The 23162-nt window shown below is 40.5% G+C and overlaps 1 protein-coding gene across 1 annotated transcript; it reads right to left on the bottom strand.

Annotated features, from left to right (window-relative positions):
* Window positions 1-330: 330 nt before the first annotated feature.
* LOC126863780 (chitin deacetylase 1) lies at window positions 331-16883 on the bottom strand. The gene is made up of 6 exons (XM_050614280.1): window positions 12480-16883; window positions 10152-10284; window positions 8990-9120; window positions 4209-4358; window positions 2799-3721; window positions 331-1309 (listed from the first exon to the last, which is right to left on the bottom strand). The coding sequence occupies exons 1-6, from the start codon at window positions 12562-12564 to the stop codon at window positions 1076-1078; spliced, it is 1656 nt and encodes a 551-aa protein (XP_050470237.1). The 5' UTR covers window positions 12565-16883; the 3' UTR covers window positions 331-1075.
* Between the last annotated feature and the right edge of the window lie 6279 nt (window positions 16884-23162).

Below are 23162 nucleotides of genomic sequence, written 5' to 3'. Positions count from 1 at the left end.
TTATTTTTTATTTGAAGTATAAGGTAAATAAATATTTTTTTATTTAAGATTATCAAGAATCAATTCTTGTATAATATTAAAAGCTTGTTTCAAGAAAACAAGAATGTAAATGATTAATTATCATAATTATGTTATTAAAAGTCGAGGTTTTTGAAAATTCTGGGAATAGGTAGAAAAAATTTCGGTTTTATGCAGGCTAATTCCTTAATCGTGATACAACCAGGAAGGATTCTACATGTTCGACTTATTTATCACGAGCTTGCCAATTGCATCACGATTTCGAAATCACTTTATATATTCAACAGGTCTGGAAAAAAATTCGAAAAGTGCTCAGTTTCGTACAACGTTTATTGTGAAATACTTTAATAAAGATTCTAAGAATTACTTAATTACTCTCACGCGTCTCTTAAGCACTAACGTTAACCAAGTGTACAGTGTACACGGTTCGGCGCGCTGCGACGATACCGATCGATGGACCAATACGTACAACGCCCCGCAGAAGAAAGGGATAAGGATCGGAAGGGCAAGGATACGGTGGTTATGTACAAAGATGAATAAGTTCAATCGAAGAACTTGTTCCTCTATGCTACGGAAAAACAACCTCTTCGTTCTCTTTTCATTTCTTTCGATCACCATAATCGACCACAGAAACGTTTCGCGAACGTTTGCTAGGGGAACTCAGACCCACGATACTCTTCTGCCACGATAACACGAATGCAACTCAAGAATCTCACAAAAATGATAATTTAACAGCTATCCCACTTATAAAATTCCGTTCCAATAATATCACAATAAAAAGAAAAAACATCTCAACTCGCGAAGAATTTCTAACTTATCTGCATATAATAAAATACATCAGAATTCTACTGCACTTGTTTCTCTTTTCAAAATTGAAATCAACCAGACAACGTCAAGTCGATTATGCTAAGAGATTTCTTATTTCCGTTCGCGACACGTTTTCCGCGCGACGGTTCGGCGCGTGTTCTTCAAGGAAAAGCCTTTTGATGCATTACTTTAGCGTGGTCTCTCTTAGGAACACGCGCCACACGATCTATAGATCTCTACCATGAAGTGCTCATTTGTTGGCGGTGAAACCGTCGCCGGTAGGATCGAGCAGCCACGGGTAATAATTCGGGCACTCCATGCAGGTGAACAAGCGAAGAGTTTCGCCAGGAAGTTCTCTGGTAGTCAAGGGACAGGCGTTAGGGAGAGAACAGTAGGGCTGGCCCTTCTCGTCGCAGGTTTCTTTCCAATCCTGGAAGTCCCTCAGTGCCGAGAGTTCCGTCGGATTTTGCATCCACTTGATTACCTGCAAGTGGTATGAGAAGGTATATAGTCAGACGAGATTCTAGGCAAATGTTGGCTGAAATAACGTGGCTACTAATGTCTTTCTCTCGGCTTGAAATAGAAAATTCGAAGTAGGAAGTTATTAATAATCGAATTGTTTAAAAAATATTATTTCGTTTTATAATTGATGCGAATCATAACTTTTGAGTTTTGCGAATGTCTATATGAAACATCGTTTATATGTACCGTTTACTATAGAAAGAGGATTAAAACAGTTTTTAAATTGTGATATTCTTCTCCATAAGACGTATAAATGATACAAATATAAATGGCAATGCTATTTTAGTTATCCGTTTAAAACCCGTTAGTTTGTATTCAAACAAACCCTAATTGAAGCGAATTGACTTATATGAACGTGAACTTGAATTCGAGTAGCTCGGCTAATCTGGGAAAGGATTTACGAGTTTGTATTCGCTCGATTAGTGGTAAGTAGAACGAGAATGTATTTGGCCAGACGGAGCATGAAATTCATTTTTGACAAAAGTGACCTGTTTGCGGTGTTCATATTTTTCTGAGTATCAGAGACATTTGTTATCACTTGGTTTAAGATCGTTAGCTTATTATCGAACCATTTGGTTGATTGTTTATATTTAATTCCATTCTTGAAATTGTCTCGAAATCTGATTTGACACCAACGTATTTAATCTAATGTTACTGTCATTTAATTTCTAATTTTCTTAGATATAATAAGAAAGATACTCACATTTAATCTACCGTTTTTATTTTATGAGAGTAATCAAAGTAGAAATCGTGTTCGAGAATCGAACGAGAACGAAACTAACACAAGTAATTTTCGGTGGTCTACGAATCGATCGTACAAGATCCTACAAATACAGTGGAGCAGTCAGAGAAGTACTGAGAGAGAGAGAGAGTTTGTATCGCGTGACTATATTGAAAGTGGAAAATAAATCGACGCAAAGCGAAATAAATAAAAGCAAGCCCGAGGCTTGATGGCTCATGAATGAGAAACGTCGTGATGCGGCAAGATTGAAACCGGCAGATAAATTGAAATAAACTAGGAGACTCGTAATAACAGTCTTGGCGAATCTCTCCGGAATTAAATACAATCTCCGCTTAACTTGTTTAAAGGGAAGACAATGCGATTCTCAAAGACGCTTTAAATAACTTTTAGGTTTTCCAATAGTTTATAATTTTTTAAAATAATATTCAAAATGTCTAGTATCACGAAATATAATATTTTTAAATAATATGTTGTATCTCCGTCTTCGTGGTTTCGTTTAAAATTTGCAATAAATACTAATTAAGTCAAAGAAGCTTCGAGAAAAGTTCTTTCCAAGAAACAAATATCAAAATACAATTTCTTTAAATATAAACTGCTATTAGAGCCGCCGTTTATCCAATTCTGAACCAACCCATACCGCACGGTATTTCTAGGCAATTTCATCCTCGCAGATCAGACATTCCTCCAAATCTCGATCAAACTCACTCACCTGAACCATGGTAACGAAATACACGTCGCTCCTGGCCAACATCTCCTCGATGAACTTGATCAATTCCTCCCTATACTCCTTCTTGCTCTTCAACCACGAGGCATGGAAGTGAAGGCCAAGCGGTGCCCTGTTGCTGTTGAAGTGCCTGTTAAAGTTGTGTCTGAGGAGCCTGGCGAATTGTTCTCCAGTCTGAATGTTCGAGCAAGAGTCTACCATGTGACAACCAGGCAGGGACTCGTCGAAAGTGGGATCGTCTCTTCTGTCCAATTCGTTCATCACCATCTCCCAAACAGGATGCGATCTTGATGGACAGTTTCCACCGTTTCCATTGCATTTGTGTGGCATTCTGAAGTACAAGGTGTACGGCCAGATGGGTACACGACCCAACGAAGCCGTGATGGAGGCGTCGTAGACGAAGAATTGGTCAGCCATCATTTCGAATTGTTTGTTACCGCCCACGCGAAGATACGGAGCCCTCATTCCGATAATAGAACCGTCGGTGATGTTTGCGAAACGTTCTATGATGAGTCTAGCTCCAGCCATCTCTGCCAGCCAGTCGTCGTAGGTTCCCTGGGTCCAGTATTGTGGGTCGTCTTTGTGGGTCAAAGAGAACACCGCGATTTCGTGACCACGACGGTGAAGGTCTTGAACGGCGGAGTAATTTGTGTATTTGTGAGAGACGAAGAAAGTGCCTCTGATCTGGCATCCGTTAGGGTTTTGACGTTGGCCATTGAAGATCTCTTCGTACAAGTCGATGTTATCTACGTTCACGGCTCCGTTGAAAGTGATCGTGATCATTTGGGGTACCTGGGACGGCTCGATGTTTCCGGGGATTCTGGTTCCATCGGCGGAACAGTAGCAGTCGGGGAGCACGCATTGCGTTGGATCGCAGTCTGGCGCGCGATTTGGATCGGTTTCCACAGCTGCGGGGGAAGATGTGGCGAAGGTTAATAAACGAACATCGAGGAATTTTGAAGCTAACGCGAGTCTTAAGACTCGAGAGAGAGGACGTACGTCTCTGATGTTCAACTTTCATAGAAAAATGAAAACTACGCGTAGTATTGATACATTGTTGGTCAACGACGAGCGTATGTGATTTGTACACACATCAATTTGCATAATTATCAAAGTATAAAATTATGTGTAAAACAAGTATAACATTGTTCATTGTAGTGAACGTACTGCGTTAAAGTTCAACTATACCATCTTTTCTCGCGAGATCGTTAAAGCGATATTAAGAAAACGGAAATTCGAATTTAAAGGATCGACGTTCAAAGTTTCCACTGTAACGTATCGACAGATTTTCCTCGCATCGACGCTGAAAGTCATCGATTGCTATACCTCGCTATCCGCACTTGTGACCAAAAGAAGCGCGGATTGCGATCGCGAATCGATTAAATCGACACTTACTGCACGCGTTCTCGTCGGATTCGTCCTTGCAGTCGGGTTTACCGTTGCAGAAGAGCTCCTTGTCCACGCACTCGCCGTTACCGCACGACAATTTCCCTTCGGGGCAGACTGGTTCGTCGGTCCTCAGGATGGGCAACACCTTACGCGGCTCTGCAAACGTAATCCTCGTTAACGGGCCGACTTGTCGGCTTATACGCGACAACCAATCGCTACTACGGGACCATTGGCGTTCACCATAGCTGTAACTTCTACTTTTACTTTTGCCCAATTTATGTACAAAAGATCGTGGCGCGCTCACCAGTGGCGCAGGAACCTGTGACACTACTTGGAGAAATATATTCCCGAAGAAATCGATTAACCCTCTATCGATGGAAATAATAGGTGTCGTAGTTAAAACTACTTACGGGATGGGATACTATAATATTAGAATAATCGATTTATTTTCTGCATGGAAAATCTTTGGTAGGGTTAAAGGTTGTTACTGTGCGGGATTAATTGTGACCCAAAGCTACGGTACCTCGCCAGCTTGGATATTAAGTATCGGACTAATTACATCTTGTACGTCCAGTTACGGTTTCCTGCCAGTGTAATCTGGTATCTATGTACATGTGGACTTTACGTACAGACGTGGACAGCTTTCTTAACACCCTCGTGATTGTCTTCGATCGTGAATGTAACGAAATTAACTTTGGAATACTATAGCGAGATTCCATGTTTCTTACTCGTTTCTGTTTGTTCGCGTTATTTATTCGTCGTTATTCTGGCTATTTGTAAAGGATATACAACGATGTGCTGTTATTCACGGCACAGGTTAAATCACGAAGGTATCAAGCAATTTATCAGAGGATTTGGTTTGGCCTTGCGTTAACAGTTCCTACGCCACTGCGTTCAACCGGCCTTTTCGTTAGCCTCTCTTCGATTCCTTTTCGTTCGAGGAATTTCCCTCTGATTTCTAGTCGTCTCGCGACTGGAAAAGCGTAGCAGAACCGACGTGATGGGCGTGACGAAGGAAACGAATTAGAAAATTTAATAAAAGAAAATCCTCGTGAATCGGTCTTGAAGATCTTCTGAAAAGAATCGCAGATTTCTCCGGCGAATTCTTTGCTCGAGAAACCTTCAAGATCGTTGGGAATACGACGGAACGAAAGACACGAAATGGCGACAGCCGGAGTGTTGGAGAGACGAAACATCGACGAGCTAACGTTGCCCATCACGAGAAGAGTTCACGTCGAGAGTATCGTTTGTATCGTTGGCTCGCAGCGATTCGCACGTAGCTAATTCCATGATTTATTACGAATAAAGACACCGACTTACGAAAGTATCCGAATATTTATAAAAACTTCTCCTGAATATATCATGTACACTATACGAAATATTCTGTATAATATACGTAATATGTTCATAAATATTTTCTATGCTAAATCTTCGAATACTTTCGCGAGTCGCTGTAAATAAAATGAGAAGAAATATGGATACACACACACACGCAGGCACTGTTGAGATAATAATGAGAGAGAATAGAGATACGTGGTGAAGAGATGGACTGTTGCGAAAGGCGAAAACAGGCAGCGGAGAAATAAAAAGTGAGACGGTGCCTCGACGTGCCACGCGTCGAGAGAACGAGCGCGAGAAAAGAGAATTGCAAGTGGACCAATACACGCGTAGATATGCACGTACAGGCGCGTGTATAAACAGGTACACGCATACACATGGCGAGCAGAGAGAAAAAAAAAAAATAGACGGAGAGCACACGAGACTGGTCCGATTTAATTTCATTCGCGGCACTGCGCTTTCAACTCGTAATGCAGTTTGCTGGAAACATAAAAGAAACAAGATAATGTTCGCGGTTGAATTATTAACTCTGTAATTCTTCTCTTTTACCTTCTACGCCTTTTTCGTTTCAGTTATTCTAATTAGAGGTAATATTTCTTTACCGAGCTTTTTAGTTCGCTTGAAATTACGAGTTTATTAAAAATCGGTCATTTTTTAATAGTTTCTGACGCAACAAGGATATATTGTTACGATCATTGACGCTCGAAAGGCAGAACACAGGAACGAGGTTGTACCGTGTATTAAAATCAATCGGCTGTAAAGTAAATAGATCGATAATTCACGGTACGTACGACGAATACAAATTTTCAATATACATAAAGTTCTCGAATATTATAGAGCTGTCTGGTAGCGATAAACTTTCTAAATATTTTTACGGTACGGTTCCAATCCAGACAGATCCAAACATTGGAAACGAGAATTGTCTAAGAAAAAGCAAACGTCATAAACGTTTGTAGATTTTCTAGTAGATACAATCTACAAAATTCTCCTCGTAAATTAAGCTTAACACCGTGCAAAGTGAATCGATCTGTCAAATTCTGATCGCAAATAAAACTTAACGCCGTTTGAAGCGCGAACGATTCGATGATCGAACCAAGCGTCATTTGCATTTCCTTGAAAATGAGCAGTCGCCTGTTTCTTTTCTCGCGCGAAACCAAATCGGAGCAAACGGGTCTCGCGTGAGACGCGCGCTTCGAAACGGAAGCGGAGGAATTCGACCCGATTGCGACGACAACGAGTGCGCGAAATAAAAAAAAAATTGGCTGCAGCGCGAGAACAGAGGAAGATAGAGATCGGCAGCTGGAAAACGCTGCGTTCGCAACGGGGTAAGATGAGATTAATCCGGTGAGAGAGAGAAAGAGGGAAGGAGAGAATTAATATGATCGATCGCTCGAATACTTCGCACAGGTTTCGAGCGGTAAAAGCGAACGAGTCGACTAAATAACAAGGAGCCGTTCTAAGGAGGCCAGATCGTCGAAGCGAAACCGATCTGGATGTGGACAGACAGAGCAAGAGAGACAGAGACAGAATATAACGGGAAAAAGAAAGAGAAAAAGAGAAAGAGTGATATATGCGTATGTATAGCGAGACAGATAGACGAGAGACAGAAAGGGGGGGGAGGGGGAGATGGAGAGAGAAAATAGGAGCGAGATCAGCGATTGAGAACGTGCTACCTCGTACCTGGAGCGATCGCGAAGAGAAAGAATCGTGCGTCTGTCGATGTGTGAGTATGTAGTATGTATATATGGTGTCGATATGTACAGGTGCAACAGCGTGTGAGCGTGAATTCTATAAAGCTGAAAAGTCATTGCGTGCCGAGGATCGTTTTCGGGAGATCGATATACGCGACGTATCGAAGCACGGAATAACTCTATTTTCACGTTGAATCTAGAATTAATGGTCGACACGAACGGCGAATCTTTGAATATTTTTCTTTCGGTATCTTTTACGCGATTGGATCCAGATATGCCAGATATTTTGGAAAATTTGATCGTAACGATCGATTTGGTCGAACGAGCGTAACGATCTTCCTTTTTGTTTGATCGTTTAATTTTGAAATTCGAACGATATCGATGGCACGGAATGTCTTAATGAATAAATTTAAACAGTTTAGAAAGCAACTAGATCAGAATCGGCGAGATGGATGAAGCTTGTTATATTCGCGGTGTTAGCGATGCGACGTGAATCGAGAAAATTGCGTGAATCGATGAGGAAGAGAGCATCGATGAGCTGGAAACTGGGTTAGATCGCGCTCGAGGCACGAGCTTCTCGTCTCCCGAGTTGCACTTTCGCTCAAAATCGAAACCAGTCTCTGGGCCGCGAATCGAAAGTGGCCGGACTGGAGATTACAACGTCTCGAAAGTGGTCTCGCATGTAATGGTCGTGTATTTTCACTGCGGCGAACGTATCGAACGTTCGCGCTTGTGCCGTTCGCGTAACTACGAGATACCGTGACGAGGTGGAAAAATTTCAGCAAACTTGCGAATGAATCGCTTTTGCGTGACTTTAGAAAGTATAGAAAACTCGATTTCATTGAGCGTTTAAGCTTCAGGTATTTCCGTTCCAACTTTATATGCACTTCGATATTGTATCATTAGAATTTCGTTTAGTTTGCGAAAGAATATTCGTTCTTGGTTAGTCCAGTCTTTTCTCATTTTAATCCGAGATTTACATGCTTGTTTAAGAATCAACGAAACATTGATATTAAAAGCAAAAAATTAATTCTTAATTCGTTGATAAAATTCGACAGCGCGAACTCGATGGTAAGAAAGTAAAATTTTCAAGAAATAGAACGATACGCAGAGAGTTAATGAAAAGATGCGAAGGACGACGTTGATCGTTTGTCTTCGTTTCTGTTTCTTTTCTTTTCTTTTTATTCTTTCGGAGACGAGAAGGATCGTGGATGAATCTCAAACGTGCGCGAGAATAATCGTGCGTTAGTACTACCTTACGAATGGTGCGGGCTACGTTGCGAGTCTACGAAGGAACCGGCCTTCTCCGTATCTTATGAAACATTTTTCATCGTCCTTAATAGAAGGAGGAAAGAAAAATCTTCTCAAAATGGTGTTCTTTCCAAGGGAAGTGCGTTTAACCGACCTATCCCTACTTTTCTGTTCCTCGATTACATAGAAAATTAATCGATGGGAAAAAGAAGCGTAAATTACAACCGTCGAACAAATTATAAACAAATTATAAACGCATTCCCCGAGGAACAGATACACCGGAAACGGAGACAGGTACGTCGGCTCAACCTGGTCGATACATCGACTTACTCTCGAGCTTGTCACAGTTGGTGACTTTGCCCTTCCAGTCGCAGGTCTGTTTGTCCAAGTCAAAGGCCAGTCCACTGGGACACGTGATTTGCTTCAGGCCGGATTTCGTGCACCTGTTCGTGTCGGACAGAAAGCAAATCGCTCAGTTAAACTTAGCAATCAAAAGGAATCGCTTACTCTCGAGTTGGTCACAGTTCTTCACGTTCGTTTTCCAGTCGCACGTTTGACGCTCGATGTCGAATGCCAGACCTGTTGGGCATCGTACGGTCGCCAATCTGGTCACTCCAATCTCGCTCGCTTTGTCGCATCTGCGATTCAAGTTTAACTCTTTGCAATTTAAAAAATATTTAAAACCCTGCTAAAAAATCCCTCGCTGTTATTCTTTTTATCGATGCTATTATTTTTGCCGAGTATTCGTCACATCGAATGGGAATATATTTCGTCACGTGTAACGAGCTGTAATCCTCTTACAGTTTATAGTATCTGATATACGATGTACAGTTGATCGTAAAATTATCTGGCTATGGTAGAAATCCAAATAGATTGTACTGAACATTACGAAACAGTAAAAAAGAAAGTCTAAAATAAATCTATTTTTAACGAATGTCTGTCATCGATCGTGAACGAAATACAAAAGATTCAATGGGCTGCATACTGACTGACGCCCACTGTACCTGCTACGCGTAGAATCTAGTGCTATTTTGTCAATAAACGAACCCACGCAAAAGTCGATAAAAACGGAAATAAAAACAGATTCACGAGGCTCGCGATGGAATTCTCACTAGAACCAAGCGAATAAATCTTTCCTAAAGAATTCTATAAAAAAAAAGGTAGTAATATAATCCGTATAAAAGGACGAGCGAACATAAAAGAATCAAAATAACGTTTTACGATTCGCAAAAACTCGTCGAATTCTTGCAGGATACGCGACGTTCCGCGACAGGATCTTGCGTTCTTGTTCTGAGAATATTTTTGCCCGTGTGTCCTTGACGATGAAATAGTTTATCCGTTCGAATGAGTCAGGATACACCGTCTGTCGTCATCGGCTGGAAGGCGAGTCCTGTATCTGGTATCAGGCTCGCCTTGAACCTTCCGACGCGGAATTCGATCGCGAAGGAACCCAAGACAGGAATTCGCCGTCCGATCCTCCGCGATCGATCTTTCTCGTAAATATCGCTTCTACCGTTAACTTCACTGACCTTCGGCGTTACTTACGCGCTGCAGAATCGACATTACGAAGGATCGTGACGTATTCTTTTTATTCGAAATGTTTCTCTCCGATTTGAAAGACGACGATTTAAAAATAAGAATTAGGTACGACGATTTGATGGAAATTTACCTCACGACGTCACGGCAGTCTCCTTCGACGTTCAACCGGAAGTATTCGTCTCCTGGCCTGTCCTGGCATAATTCCTCGGCATTTGCGTCAATTCCATCAGCCCCTTCCTCGTCTTGCGCTCTGACCTGCGTTCCTGGAAATTAAAAAACGCTGTTAAACGATCAAGAAATCCTTTAATGAATATATATATATATATATAGCTTTCGTTTAAAAGTAAAAGTGGGAATTTACACGTTCTTAGCAATTCTAGAAAGAAGAAAACTGAAATCCGTCGCTTTAACGGATTCGCTACTTCTGGTGTTTAAGTAGAATCGTAAAACTTGCTTTCGTCGTTTCTGATCTCGAATAAAAGCGATCTTCGAAAGCAAAGAGATACCACGCCTCGTTCTCCGGCTTTGACCACTAACAATTACGTACTTTCTATCATCGATTACATAAACGTTTCTCGATCCACGAGCACAATCTCTAACGTGACTTCGCAACATCGCTCCTTCCTTTCTTCGTCCCATTAAAGAATCTAACGATAAGTTAGATTAGACACGATTAAGTGCAAGTTCCTAGTTTTCCTTCTTTTGTAAAAGCGTTGGCAAGTTAAAAAATACTTAATTTACTTTTCGCTCGTGTTTCCTCTTTCCTTCTTTTTCTCGTCGATCTTGATAGACGGAAACACGTAAACGGAACGTGAAAATAATCTCGTTTCTCGATCGGAAATATCCGAATCTTAATGGACACCGTCTAGGGAGCACGCACCTACTGCTTGTTATTTTCACGGACCTCCGCAATTAAATTGGAAGAATAAAAGAAGGAAACGTCACCGACAGAGCGGTTCGCGTGACATTTGAGTAAGAAGGGCATAGATCGGTATTGCGAGGATCGTATAAGGAAAATGTCGCGATCGTTGGAAGCCACGATCTCTAGAGATCGTAAACCGAATACGACGGGGTCGGTGAACCCCCGTAGAAGTAGAAAGTCTTGGAAATGTCAGGGCAACGAGACACGAGTGGGGAGAGAAGCGACAGTGGTTCTCTAAAGTAGGTTCTGGCTGTCTCTCCCTCTACCCCTCTTGCCATAATCGAGCATCCTTGTTCGAACAAGTCTCGAACGTGCCTTCTTCTTCATCCACGACCACGAATCGTGATCCGTAATCGTGATCAACGCCACTTCCGGACAACTTGTCTTTGTTAAAACTTTTGCATCGGTCGAAATGGTCTTACGAATCTCATCTTATCAACGAGACGATAAGAGAATTATTTCTTGAAGTGTACGAATTTTATTTTATCGTCGAGAAGTTTACTTTTCGAATAGTCGTCTTTTGGGAATAATATCGAAATTGTTTCGAATGTTTCAAGTTTGTTAGGATCGAAGAGTTTCGATTTTGTATTGAAAAAAGATCTTTCGATCGTCAGTTTGGTATTAACCAGTAGAGGTGTCGCGATCGAATTGACGTAGCTGTACTCGAAGGAGCCGTTTGACATGTCTTGTCGCGGCTTCGATCGTTGAAGTCACCAGAACGTTCATGGCGCCGAAGAACCTATCGATCTCGAGTCGTCTATTGTGAAACTATATTGTGAAACTATCGCGACGTATTTCAATTAATTACGTTTAAATCTCTTTTAATAAATAGAACGTTTTAATCAATGGGGATACTTATAAAAATTAAACAATTTTCCGTCCATCGGGGAAAATTAGAAGAACGCGAAAGTCGTCTATCTTAAAATTACAATAGAAATTTTGCATTGAAATTGAAGCGTAGCACGGATTGTATATTATTGGGAAGAACCAAGAAACGATAACGTTAAACTACGAGGGATCCTCGAACGGAAAGTTCTCGTGGAAACTCGTTTCGTCCGAAGGAAATTCTGTAAACGTCGAAAGCAACTTTCACCTGTAACAGGCATTCGAAGAATCGGTGCCTAGAAGGCCAGGTGTTTCTCTTTGACGAGAAATCGTGTTTATCATCAAAGATTCTCCATCTTCCGATCAAACTTTCACCCTAAACACGACGTTTCCAACGTTACCGAATCTTCTGCTCTACTAAAACTCTTTAACGAACAAATCAATTATTTAAAATCCGACATCGTCCAATCTCAACTGCCATCAAACTTCTATGAACTCTTCGGAATTTAATCCTCCAACTCCTAACGCTTCCAACTTCCATCTAAATTCAAACTTTAAGATACTTTTTCGAATCTTAATCCAAAGCTTAAACGTTCTTTGAATCGAACTTTCTAAAAATATCGAGAAACCAATTTGTTGCGATGTTCGATACAGATGAATAGAACAGGGGCAAACGGAAATAAGGAAGACGTAGCAACAGTGTGTACTCACCGGCAAACAGAAAGAGTGATCCAAGAAGGAACAGGAACTTTGGCGACATCGTGGCCGCTGCCGCCGTCGTCGTCGTCGCCGTCATCGTCGTTGTCAGGACAAAGAGCGTCTGGACAAGCCGCGCCCTCTCGCCCCTCTATATGTGCACCACCACTCCTTCCTCTTCGTCGAAGGACTTTCACCATCCGGATGGTGCTGCCACCTTCCCTACGTCGTAAAATAGACGGAGAACAAGGGGTTCCATTCCTTCCGTCTGTTCGTGGAGAACGAGAGGGGACCGTGGCATTCCACTTCGTCTCGATCTTCCTTGTCTCGCGCCATCCAATCAGAGACTACTACTTGCGGTTTTTCACGAGAGATCGAGAGGAAGAAGATGAGCGATCGTTTTCGAGTTTGTTCGACGCGATTGGTTATTCTCGTGGCCCGAATTTGCCTGGTTTGGTCTACTTTCATCGATATTTAGTTTTCTAACCATTGTTTCCACCTTTCTTTAAATGGAGAGTTCTTTGGAGAGGAGAGGCATGTACATGGGGCCATTCGTGTCTTGAATTTCTATTACTTTGGAAAAAGAAAGATCGGCAATAATGGTAAAATCTTCAGTCTTTCGAGGAGAATGCAATTCGCAATGATCGTTAAAATTTATGCGTTTGCGGGAAACATACCGAGTAACGCGTATAACACGTTAAAATAATTTATGGAACTTACGAATAACTTATGAAAAATTTGCAAGTGAAATATCCTACTCTCGTTTAAAATACAGTATTCGTTATAATATTTAGTGAAAGAAATCTCTATTCTGTTCCTTTAATTCTTGTGTCCAAAATCATACGAATTTAATTACTAATTACGATCGAATTGCTAATTTTTGAACAGGTTGATCAAATTTAATGGCAAAAATATAGTTCGTTTGGGTCTGCAGTGTATTCAAGGTCCGCGTTACAAGGTCCGTGTAGAAGTGAAAACGCGCTTTACGCATCGTTTTACGGCCTCCACGAAAATATCGGCTGACAGCGACAGCTCTAAAAGGGGGCGACGAAAAATAGCTCGCGCTCGTAAAACTCACGATGAAAGTATCGTTCACGTGGCCGAGTAACTTTCCACGAAAAATGCCCTGTATGTCATGTTCGTCGACACGACACAAACCTTGAACCTCTCGGCTTTTAGCGTAAAATTCGGCAAGATACGTCCCAACGAATTTTGTACCGTATTTTCGACAAAATAACGAAAAAGAATTCGTCGTTCCTCTTAATTCCTCTAAAATCAAAGCGAAGCTTTAGAAAATCACGAAACATCGTACCACGGAAGCACCTATGAAAAACTCGAATTACTTTTAAAACACGCCATTATGGAATCACCGATTCTCCCGCAACGTAAGCCACGTATACGTCTCCTTCATAAGGCAGAATTTTGGAGGGATTCTTTGTTTCTCCGCTTCTACTTCATTTGCTTCTACCGGTATCTCGCACGGCTGCCTGAATTATTTACGCGGTCTTAACGTTGCTTGCCAAATAATTCTCGTCTCTCGTCCTTCCACCCCTTTGCCCAACTACCACCGGCTGCTGCATTCTCTCCCTATCGTTGTTAGCGTGGCACGTTTGCGCAACACGTTTATTTATTCCTGAGCTAAGCGAGGATACACCGGGTGGTCAATAAATTTGCAGTTTGCGCGGTAAAAGGTTATCGACGTCCCCGGCGAAATTACTTCGCGGGACGCGCTATTGCGTTAGAGCCACGCTGCATACCGCAAACCACGGCACAATCGCATTGATTCCACTTTATCGATAAAAATTATTTTCATGCACGCCGTTTGTCCGCCAGTCGCTCGTACGCGATATAATTCTATATAATGCAACGGATTGATTTGAAATATCGTTGTCATATCTTAGACAGTAATTATTGCAAAGTATCCGCTGTTTATTCATCTAGTGTCTACTGTTTAGTTTGTCTAAACGTGGTCGTTTGAAACGTTGCAATTTTTTCGAAAGCAGGTAAATGTAATTAGCGATATAATTATAATATCGGATAGTTGGATAAGTTCGATCGGCACGAAGCTTATTGAAATTAAAACGAAAGGTATATAGAAAGATATATCTGTATATAATGCAAGAAAAAGCTGCAGACTTATATTTAGATGTTCTACTAAAATATTATTCAAATCCACAAAAGTATACCATTATCTGGAAAATTTCTATAAAAAGATCTGTGACACTGCTATACAAGATTACCAATTGGTCAATTCGAATATTCTAGTAATTCTAACGTTAATTATCACTTTTTACACAAAGGTAGAAGGTGTCCTAATATGTTCGTGAACGAGAATGTACGAGATTCCGCGAAATCGGTGGTAGGGAAACGCGCGAGATAAATTCGTGACGTGGTCTGTTCTCAATAACCAATATCTACGAAACAAAGGATTTGCGTAGACCAAACGTCCTTCTTGACATCGAGATCGATCGAGACCTGTGTTCCCATCGGGTATCCCTTGCTTCGCCTTTATCTCGACACGTTCCTTCGACGAACGTCGAATAACGTAGCCGAAGAGGATTTAGAGAAGTATTTGTTCGCCAGTCGGGATCAATAAATCCCGAGATAACGCGAACTTGTTGCAGATAACGTTTAATAACGCATACGATCGTGTGTTTCAGTCATTCGTTAGGACACGTCGAATAAATCCTAAATTCCTAGCTTCGCTTTGAAATATATCGAACAATCGAAGTCACGAATTCCAAAGCAGTTCAAATTCACCGATGAATGGTTCGAGAAAGTTAGTTTCTTTTGTCTATCTTTTTTAATACGTTATTTATCTTGTTAATTTTTTCCGCGAATATTCTTTGTACGTACGTACATACGTACGTCTTCGCTGTGGTTATATTTTCAACATTGTTAGATAACGACGTTTTTTTTGTAAAAAAAGGTTCGTAAAGCTGTAAACTCGTGCCGTTTCGGGTATCATCGAGTAATTTATTCTATTTTTTTTAGTCAGTTCGTGTGGAGAATGATATCTAATAAGAGGAATATTTGTTAAATTTAATTACTTTCTCGAGTCAGTCGCGACTTACGACGTCTTGGACTTGGTGGCTTAGATTGGTCGATGAAGGAAAAGAGCGAAGAAATTGAGAAACCGAGATTACTTAGGATAACGTCGATATATCTCGATGTGCAAAAAGGAAAACAATGAGATTCGAATCAGAGGAACGGTGTTTCGCATTAAGAATGTTGTAAGTCGTTTCTAATTGCAATTAACAAATCTTGGCTCACTGGTGAACTTCTAAATAGGCCAAAAGAACACAGTGGCGTCGTTAGAAATAACGTACGTATGGAAAGAATCTTGATGTAGACACGATGATGACGATGAATTGCACAAAAATCCTCCATTACCGTCGGATTTCTTCTTTGTACGCTTTTTTCGTGCTCTTTTTTTGCGAGTCTGGACCAATCGAAGATTACACACCGTGGCTTTTCGTTAGAACGAAATTTCTGGGGTCGTTCGAATGGAAAGGAGGATCGATGAAGCAACCGAGTGGTCGCGGAGGAAGAGATATTCAGCTACGGTCCGGAAAGTTGCGTCCGTAATATGCGAAACGTTTCGCAGACTGGCATGTAGCACGAATGTTAATGATGAAACATGATATGCTAATCGATGAGAAACATCATCGTCGGATCCGAGGCAACTGAGCGAAAACGGAGCCAGTGCTGCTGGTGGAAGAGATAGAGCTAGGTTGTAAATTCAAGCGTTGAACGACGATATGGATCGATCTAACTTTAAAGCAGAGCCACGTGCGTTTTAGATGTAGAAATACTTCGAATTTCAGGCTGCAAAAAATACGTAATTTTTTCACTCCACTTTGTGTTTCCATCGAATATCCGCACGAGGTTAGATCGCTTGAATTCAAGCAACCTAAGTAATCCGAACGAGGCTTAAAATTGAAAGTATAAATCGAAGAACACGAGAAAATTCATCTGGAATGTATACAACATTTTATTAAGGACCTTTCGATATATCACCAATGGAATTTCATATTAATGAAAGTGGTACGCGAATGCAATAAACTCAGGCGAAGGAAGAGAGAGAGAGAGAGAGAGATTTACATCATCTTCGGCTATAAGATGAAATGTATTAATCTTCGACTTCGTTTTTCTTGATAAACGAGCGGAACGTTCGAGTAGCTCGTAATGCACGCGTTCACGTGAACACGTGTCTCGTGATTAACGACTAGGAAGTAGCTATTTCCTTATTTAATCTGGCAACGGCCCTGAAGTTTCGTGGGATCGATAGAAACGCGACCGATAGAAATCAGCTATGTGAAACCGTGAATCACCAGGTCTTTGTGCTCCTGCGAACTTAATCACGCAAGCGTCTTTTATTTTATCCTTTCTTGGCGTTAGTTTCGTTTCGATCATCGGTTTCATAATTTTTATTCTAAAGACATTCCTCCAATAAACGGATGCATGTCGTTTTACAAAAACTACGAAATTTCTTAATAACAAAATGTCAGACTTTCGATGATTAAAAATTTCTCGGGTATTGCGTATCTAATTTTTAAGTCGTGAACAATTTTTATACTAAAAGAAAAGCCTTCTAAATACGTAACAAACGTTCAGCCGAAGAGATTCGTACAAATAGCAATCTTTTCCCAGTTATTAAGAAATGTCCGGCTGTCAGAAATAATTTCTCAAACTATTAAAAAAGATTCTTAATCGTCCCTTACCAGATTTTTTTACTATGAAAAAAATCTCCTAATTACGTAATAAATTCGCAACCGCTAAAGATATCTTCGCTCGAATCTAACAGCTTAAACTAGCAACCAGAAGATAAATGGTTTTTCGTTTCTACTTCGTTTCACGGCAAGTTACAAATTATTACAAATTGCAAGGCTTACGGTAGATAGCGATTGCTGTTCCCCAACAGCGTTATCCACGGCATTTCTAAACGCGTTCTAAGCTCCGAGTCCTTGACGAGATGCACACGCTGGGATGCCAACGGGGGCACACGTTCACCCGTACAATGAATACAGGGAGTCTGGGAAAACCAGTTTTCGTAGTTCACGATCCTATGCACGCCGTCTCTTTATTTTCTTCTCCTTTTTATCCTCCTGTATTTTTTCTTTTCCTATTTTCTCCAGTCTTTTCCCACTAACCTATGCAGTTGCAAAAATAATGGTCGAGAAAGTGTTGCTTGGAACCTTGATCCTTCGGCTACTCGCTTGACTTTTCATCTTCGATGTTTGATTCGCCTTTTTCACTTTTCTGTCTGACAACTGTCAGTCGTTGATTGATCAATTGTTGTTTGTCGGTGGATAAGCTCGTGGTTCTGTACGATGATGATTTATAGAATTAAAGTTTTGTTATGCGTTACTTTCAATCTTTCACGAAGACGTTGGAAAGGAATAAAAAGAAACATTCTTCGCGATCATTTATCTCTCCACTTTCTTTTTTTCGTTTCTTTGATCCTTTCACCCATCAACCCTTATCTCTTAACTACAAATGTCCACGCTATTCCTATTATCGCAGAAGTACAATCTCTAGGGTTATTTCGTGATTTTATTTATCGAACGATCGTGTTGGAAAAAATTAGAGAAACGTTTCTTTATGATCGAAGATACCCCAACGCCGAGTAGTTTTTAAAATGTTCTAGTACATTATGCTAATGAAATAAATTTTCAGATAAATTTTAGACACGAGTGGCTTACAGTTTTGAGTTATTGCTTCAAACGACAGCATTGCTGCCAGAATTTCTTGACATAGATATCCAAATGGGTTATTTAGAACATCGACCAACTGTCAACTATATTAAAATGGTTATCTTTGTAAATATAATAACATATCGATAAATTCAATATACCAGTGATTCTAATGAACCGACAAACAAGCTAATTTTAGAAGGCTCGTTTCGCAGAGACTAATCACGATCGATCGAGGGGAAAACGTATGAAATAAGTTTTATACGCGAGAATCGAACGCTGAAGGTTATTCGGTTACGTAATCGAATAGCACAGTGACCCACAGACCTTTTTCTCTTGCTCTTTTCTTCTTCCTTCATGCTTTCTACAATCGCAACCTCTCCTTGAACCATCCTCGTGCCTTCTGGAGATCGTCGCCGGCTCGAGGAACGCGCAGCTGACTTCGATTAGCGTGCACATCCCTGGATCATCGATCCATCCGCATCAAACTGTGTCGTTTAACGCTATCTTGAATGGTTTTGAACAAGCAATCGTTCAGAGTCGAGATTCTTATCGAACATTTTTTCTACGCAAGAAAAAGCTGCTTACCTTTTTTCTTCGATGATCCATAGAACCTTTAACAATGGAGACAAGTTATAAATCACGATGAGTAGACTTCATCGATGATAGGTCGTGTTTTGATGACTTGGAAGTTTCCTTTGTACGAGCTCCGAGGGAATATTAAAATAGATACTTTTTTTTCTAAATATCGCTGATTTCAAAGCTTCTTTCCTCTGAGCTTCAGGAAAGTTGAAAATTAATTTTATTTAATCGTGGAAATTGCTATTGAAAATTTCGATTTTAGTTTGATGAAATATTTTATCGTGCATTATGAGACTTGTCTTTGACTTGTTTCGAAGCTTTGAATATTCGAAGCTCGAGAGAGAAGGAACAAATAAAAGCAGAAATCGAATTGCGTGAATCGTTGAACTTTCTCCCAAAGAAATATTCGTCGCTGTAAACACCACGTTCGTTTTAAAGCAGCGATTCTTCTCTTTCGTTCAAATAGAAAGCGCGTCGAATTTTGATTTATAGATGACCCCCTGAATATTTATAGAATCATTCGAACGCAACCTCTGCTTGAAACAATTCCGAAACCGTCCAAAACTTCCTCAAACTTTATTACTCCCTGCTATTTCATCAATTTCTCTCCAATTTTCACATTCACCTAAAACTTATTCGTAATAATAGCTTCACGCTGTAACAAAAAGGGGGACGAAATGAAAATAAAATAAAACAATTGAATTATTTCAGCGAAAGTATTTCAATATTTTCATTTACGCGTGTCATTCGTTTCAATGATACTTCCTTTTAATTCCAATCGCAATTACTTCGCAGTGTTGTCTGACAGGAAAATATGACAAAGTAAAAATACCATTGTCGATTCATTTCGAGTAGTATCCCTTCTTAACATCGACAGTCACTTCGTATCCTTATCGAAGAAAAATAGAATGAAATACAATATGTACTCCAGTATTTCCATTTGAAAATTTTCTAACTGCGTAAAGATGAAAAGCGCTATGCTGTTGTCGCGTAGGAGACACAAGAAATCGCGAAAATGACAGATCACCGGTGATCTCCTCGCGTCGCAGTTCGAACGTTTCACGATTAAGGTGAAGAAATTGAACTTTATATATGGTAATAGAATTTATTATGCGAATCCAACTGAGTGACGGTTCAAAGTGTTACAGCAGAAAAAGACGTCGAGCGCTAATTTGCGAGGGTTTTTATACTGAGCTTTTAGTCCCTCTGCAGGGGTTATCATCGGGTGTACATCAGAGGCGGCTATTCCGTCAGTATCTGGTTATTGTTCGATAGCTGTGGCACGCAGGATGTTTAGTCTATCCTATTACCGTTTCCGAGCGTGTAGTTTTCTTGAGCGTGCGACACTGTGATGCTTGATTAAAATTGCTATTTGCAAGTTCAAAGCATCTTAGGAAACTAAAGTTTGATTATTTTTTTTAGAGAGAGAGAGAAAAATGGTATGGACAGTTGCAAAGGCTTTCTTTTTGTCGTGGCTTGGTCGCGAATGGGAAAGTCGAGTCAACCGAGCCGGTGGCACAGGGTGCGCAAAAGAAGAGAAGCGCGAGGAGAAGGCAAAGTTTCGAAATACGAGATGCGCATAATTATACGCGCCTACTTAGCTGCATCGGGAATGCAACGTAGTCCTCCGTTTTTCTGGCACGCCCCGTGTCTACCTTTCGATCGGCCTTTGTCCGTCCCTGCTGCGACTCCCATTTATGGCTTATGAACCTTATAATCCGCCTCGTCCCCTCGTAATTCAACGCCCTCCTAACTGTTGTTTCATCCAACGATGTGACGCAAAATTCGCGTCAAGTCACTGTAATTGCCTCGATCGAACTCGTGACGAATGGTAAATCACGGATAAAATGTCTTTTCGAAAGGAAATTTCAAAGTTAGCTGCAGGTTGCCGAAGTTTCGAATTCGACTGCAGGTTCAAGCAGAATTTTAAACCTGCTACGCTCTTCCAATTTTTATATTCCGATTTCATTCTTGATTCAACGAAGGAAAAGATTCAGCGTATTCTAGTAACGTGTTTCCTCTTAAGAAAAATAACAGCGCTAATGTAACTGCTAGATGTTTTATATAACACGCGTAATATGGGCATAAAAGTGTACGGTAACTGTTCAAACACATACTTTCGCGAGCCAATGCACGATTTGCTATACCATAATAAATTTTTGCTTCGAGATATTCATCGCAACACACATACAAGAAGTGGGCATTGAAATCAATATGATTATGAAAAACGATTGCCTAATTAATTTCAGCAACGTACCTGCTTGCCTTCGGTTTTAACAAGTTTCAACATTTTTCTCCTTTTCTCAAATAGAACATCCGTGATACTATATTAGAGAATACCGTGGCCAAAAATCGTATTAAGAGAGCTGAATAATGACACGAAGAGTTAAAAAGGTATTCCTACGTAACACGCGACTCTTTTTCACTCCCTTAAAGGAAACGAATCGAAAGAAGAAACTTTTCGCAGAAGATACAATGTTATTTATATGGGTTAGATGATGAATCGTAGATCAAAGAAAGGAAGAGACTCGATGCCGATCACGCGCCGGAAGAAGACTGTTTCGTATGATCGACACACACCACCGACGACGTGATTTTCACCTTGACCGTGGACGGGTCATCGTCCATCGTTCCACCTTTGCTGATACTCCTGTTGTCGGGCCTCGTATTTGATGTGGGGCACTCGCCTCGATGTCGTTAACACCGATAACGTCGTCCCTTTTTGCATGTGTATAAAACATTCCATTCGAGAAAGTAGGCTAATTTTGGGACTGAATTATCGAGCTAATCGATGGATCGTCGCGAGTGTTGTTTGTCGAGACGTGGAACGAAGATCCGCAGTCTACTGACAACAAATTCTCAGTTACCCCGGTTTCAGCTAAGCGTAGATTATAGAGCGGTCATCCCCGTTGGAAAGAAGAAAGGTGGTTTACCTTGCAGCAGCTACCTACGTCAAGCTATGTAAGAAGCTGAGCTTCTGCGAAAGAGAAAAAAGAAGCTGAGAAGAATGGAAAGTTATTCTCGTAGAGAGTAAACCGCTGCTTCTCCACGATTGCGAGACATTATCACGTTTAATTGTCGTTCTCGCGTTGAATTAGCATCGTGAGAATGTTAACTCGACAAAATTTCTGATGACATTTCTTAGAAGACTACGATTTAAAGGTCAGCTAATAATTATACGTCTTCTCGCGACTCTGTTTGCTACGTTTATAAGTCCTCTACATTCCGTTTCGTATTTCTTTCTTTCTGTTTTGTATCGATTTGCAAATTTTCTTAGGTAAATCCGTAACGAGTAATCGGAAAAGATGGAAAAGGTACGAGTCTTTGTCCGCATTGTCCGATGACCGAACAACTCACGTCGATTAGCGATACAGGCGATCTATTAGAGGAAAGCGTGAATCGATGGCGAATCGATATCAAGCTGGCCGTGGCGTCTATTACGAGTAATAACGGAAGGCTGTTCCTGCAAGGTAAACCACCTTCCTTCTGATCTACGAACAGGTCAGTCGACGCGTGTGCTAGCCCGAGCAGAATTTCTCTTTCGATTGCCTTTCATAGAATCACCGTGAACATGAAGAAACGATCTCTCCTAGTCTGTTCTAACGTAAGAATCGCGCCAAAGAAACTTCTGTCGGCTATTCTCTGTTGCATATTATCGTAGCTACGTATCGTAAAATATATCTATTACAACGAAATGGATTTATTGTTTAAATGGAATTAAAATTTAACATCTGATATCTAATTGGTATATCGATTAAGAATTTAAAAGCCTCTTTTATTTTCCGAGTAATCAATTTCTGAGCTACAAATCAAATGAAGTAAGTTTCTCTAAGCCGATAGAAAAGTCATAGCATTTAATTGCGACGATGATATTCGAAACTGAGAGGCAAATCGACGAACCGTACTCTGAAACTTTTATGCCTGCTATATTATACCAAGAATTTGTATAAATAATTATGTAAGTTTATTGTCGAGAATCGTGGATCTTAATCGTTGAAATAAAAGTAAAGGAACACTACGATTACACTTAGAATTTATATTAAAAAAGTTTTAGATTTATTTAATAAATGATTTGCTGCTCAGCACTCTCTTTGTCTCACCATTTTCCATACCACACCGCTAACGGAACAGTTGCATTCATCTGTTTTTCGAGACGCTATGCACACACGTACTTCCATACTACTACACGACTAATCTAGTATAGCACACAAAATTATACATATCTCAATATTTATATCATAATATGGTGGTTCCTTTGTCACTAATTCGTACATATACGTATTTTGTAAATCCTTACAAACTTACACAAGTCACCTAAATATAAGGTTCTTTAATTCATGTTTTCCAATGTGGCATATCCTACAATAATGCAGAATCTAAACCAGTATGCGTTAATAAATCGTGTAACATTTTTACCAGC

The sequence above is a fragment of the Bombus huntii genome, chromosome 3, assembly GCF_024542735.1.
Source record: "Bombus huntii isolate Logan2020A chromosome 3, iyBomHunt1.1, whole genome shotgun sequence".
In the NCBI taxonomy this organism is placed as follows: domain Eukaryota; kingdom Metazoa; phylum Arthropoda; class Insecta; order Hymenoptera; family Apidae; genus Bombus; species Bombus huntii.
The sequence above is the reverse complement of the archived record's forward strand: the minus strand, read 5'-3'. Positions and strand labels throughout refer to the sequence as shown.

What these genes read in the sequence shown, in the direction of transcription:
- LOC126863780 (XM_050614280.1), bottom strand. Translation starts at nt 12,564, where the DNA reads ATGACGGCGACGACGACGACGGCGGCAGCGGCCACGATGTCGCCAAAG. An exon ending in GACTGCCGTGACGTCGTGAG is followed by an intron (nt 9,121 to 10,151) that starts GTAAATTTCCAT and finishes CTTGAATCGCAG; the next exon opens with ATGCGACAAAGCGAGCGAGA. An exon ending in ATTTCGTTACCATGGTTCAG is followed by an intron (nt 1,310 to 2,798) that starts GTGAGTGAGTTT and finishes TACCACTTGCAG; the next exon opens with GTAATCAAGTGGATGCAAAA.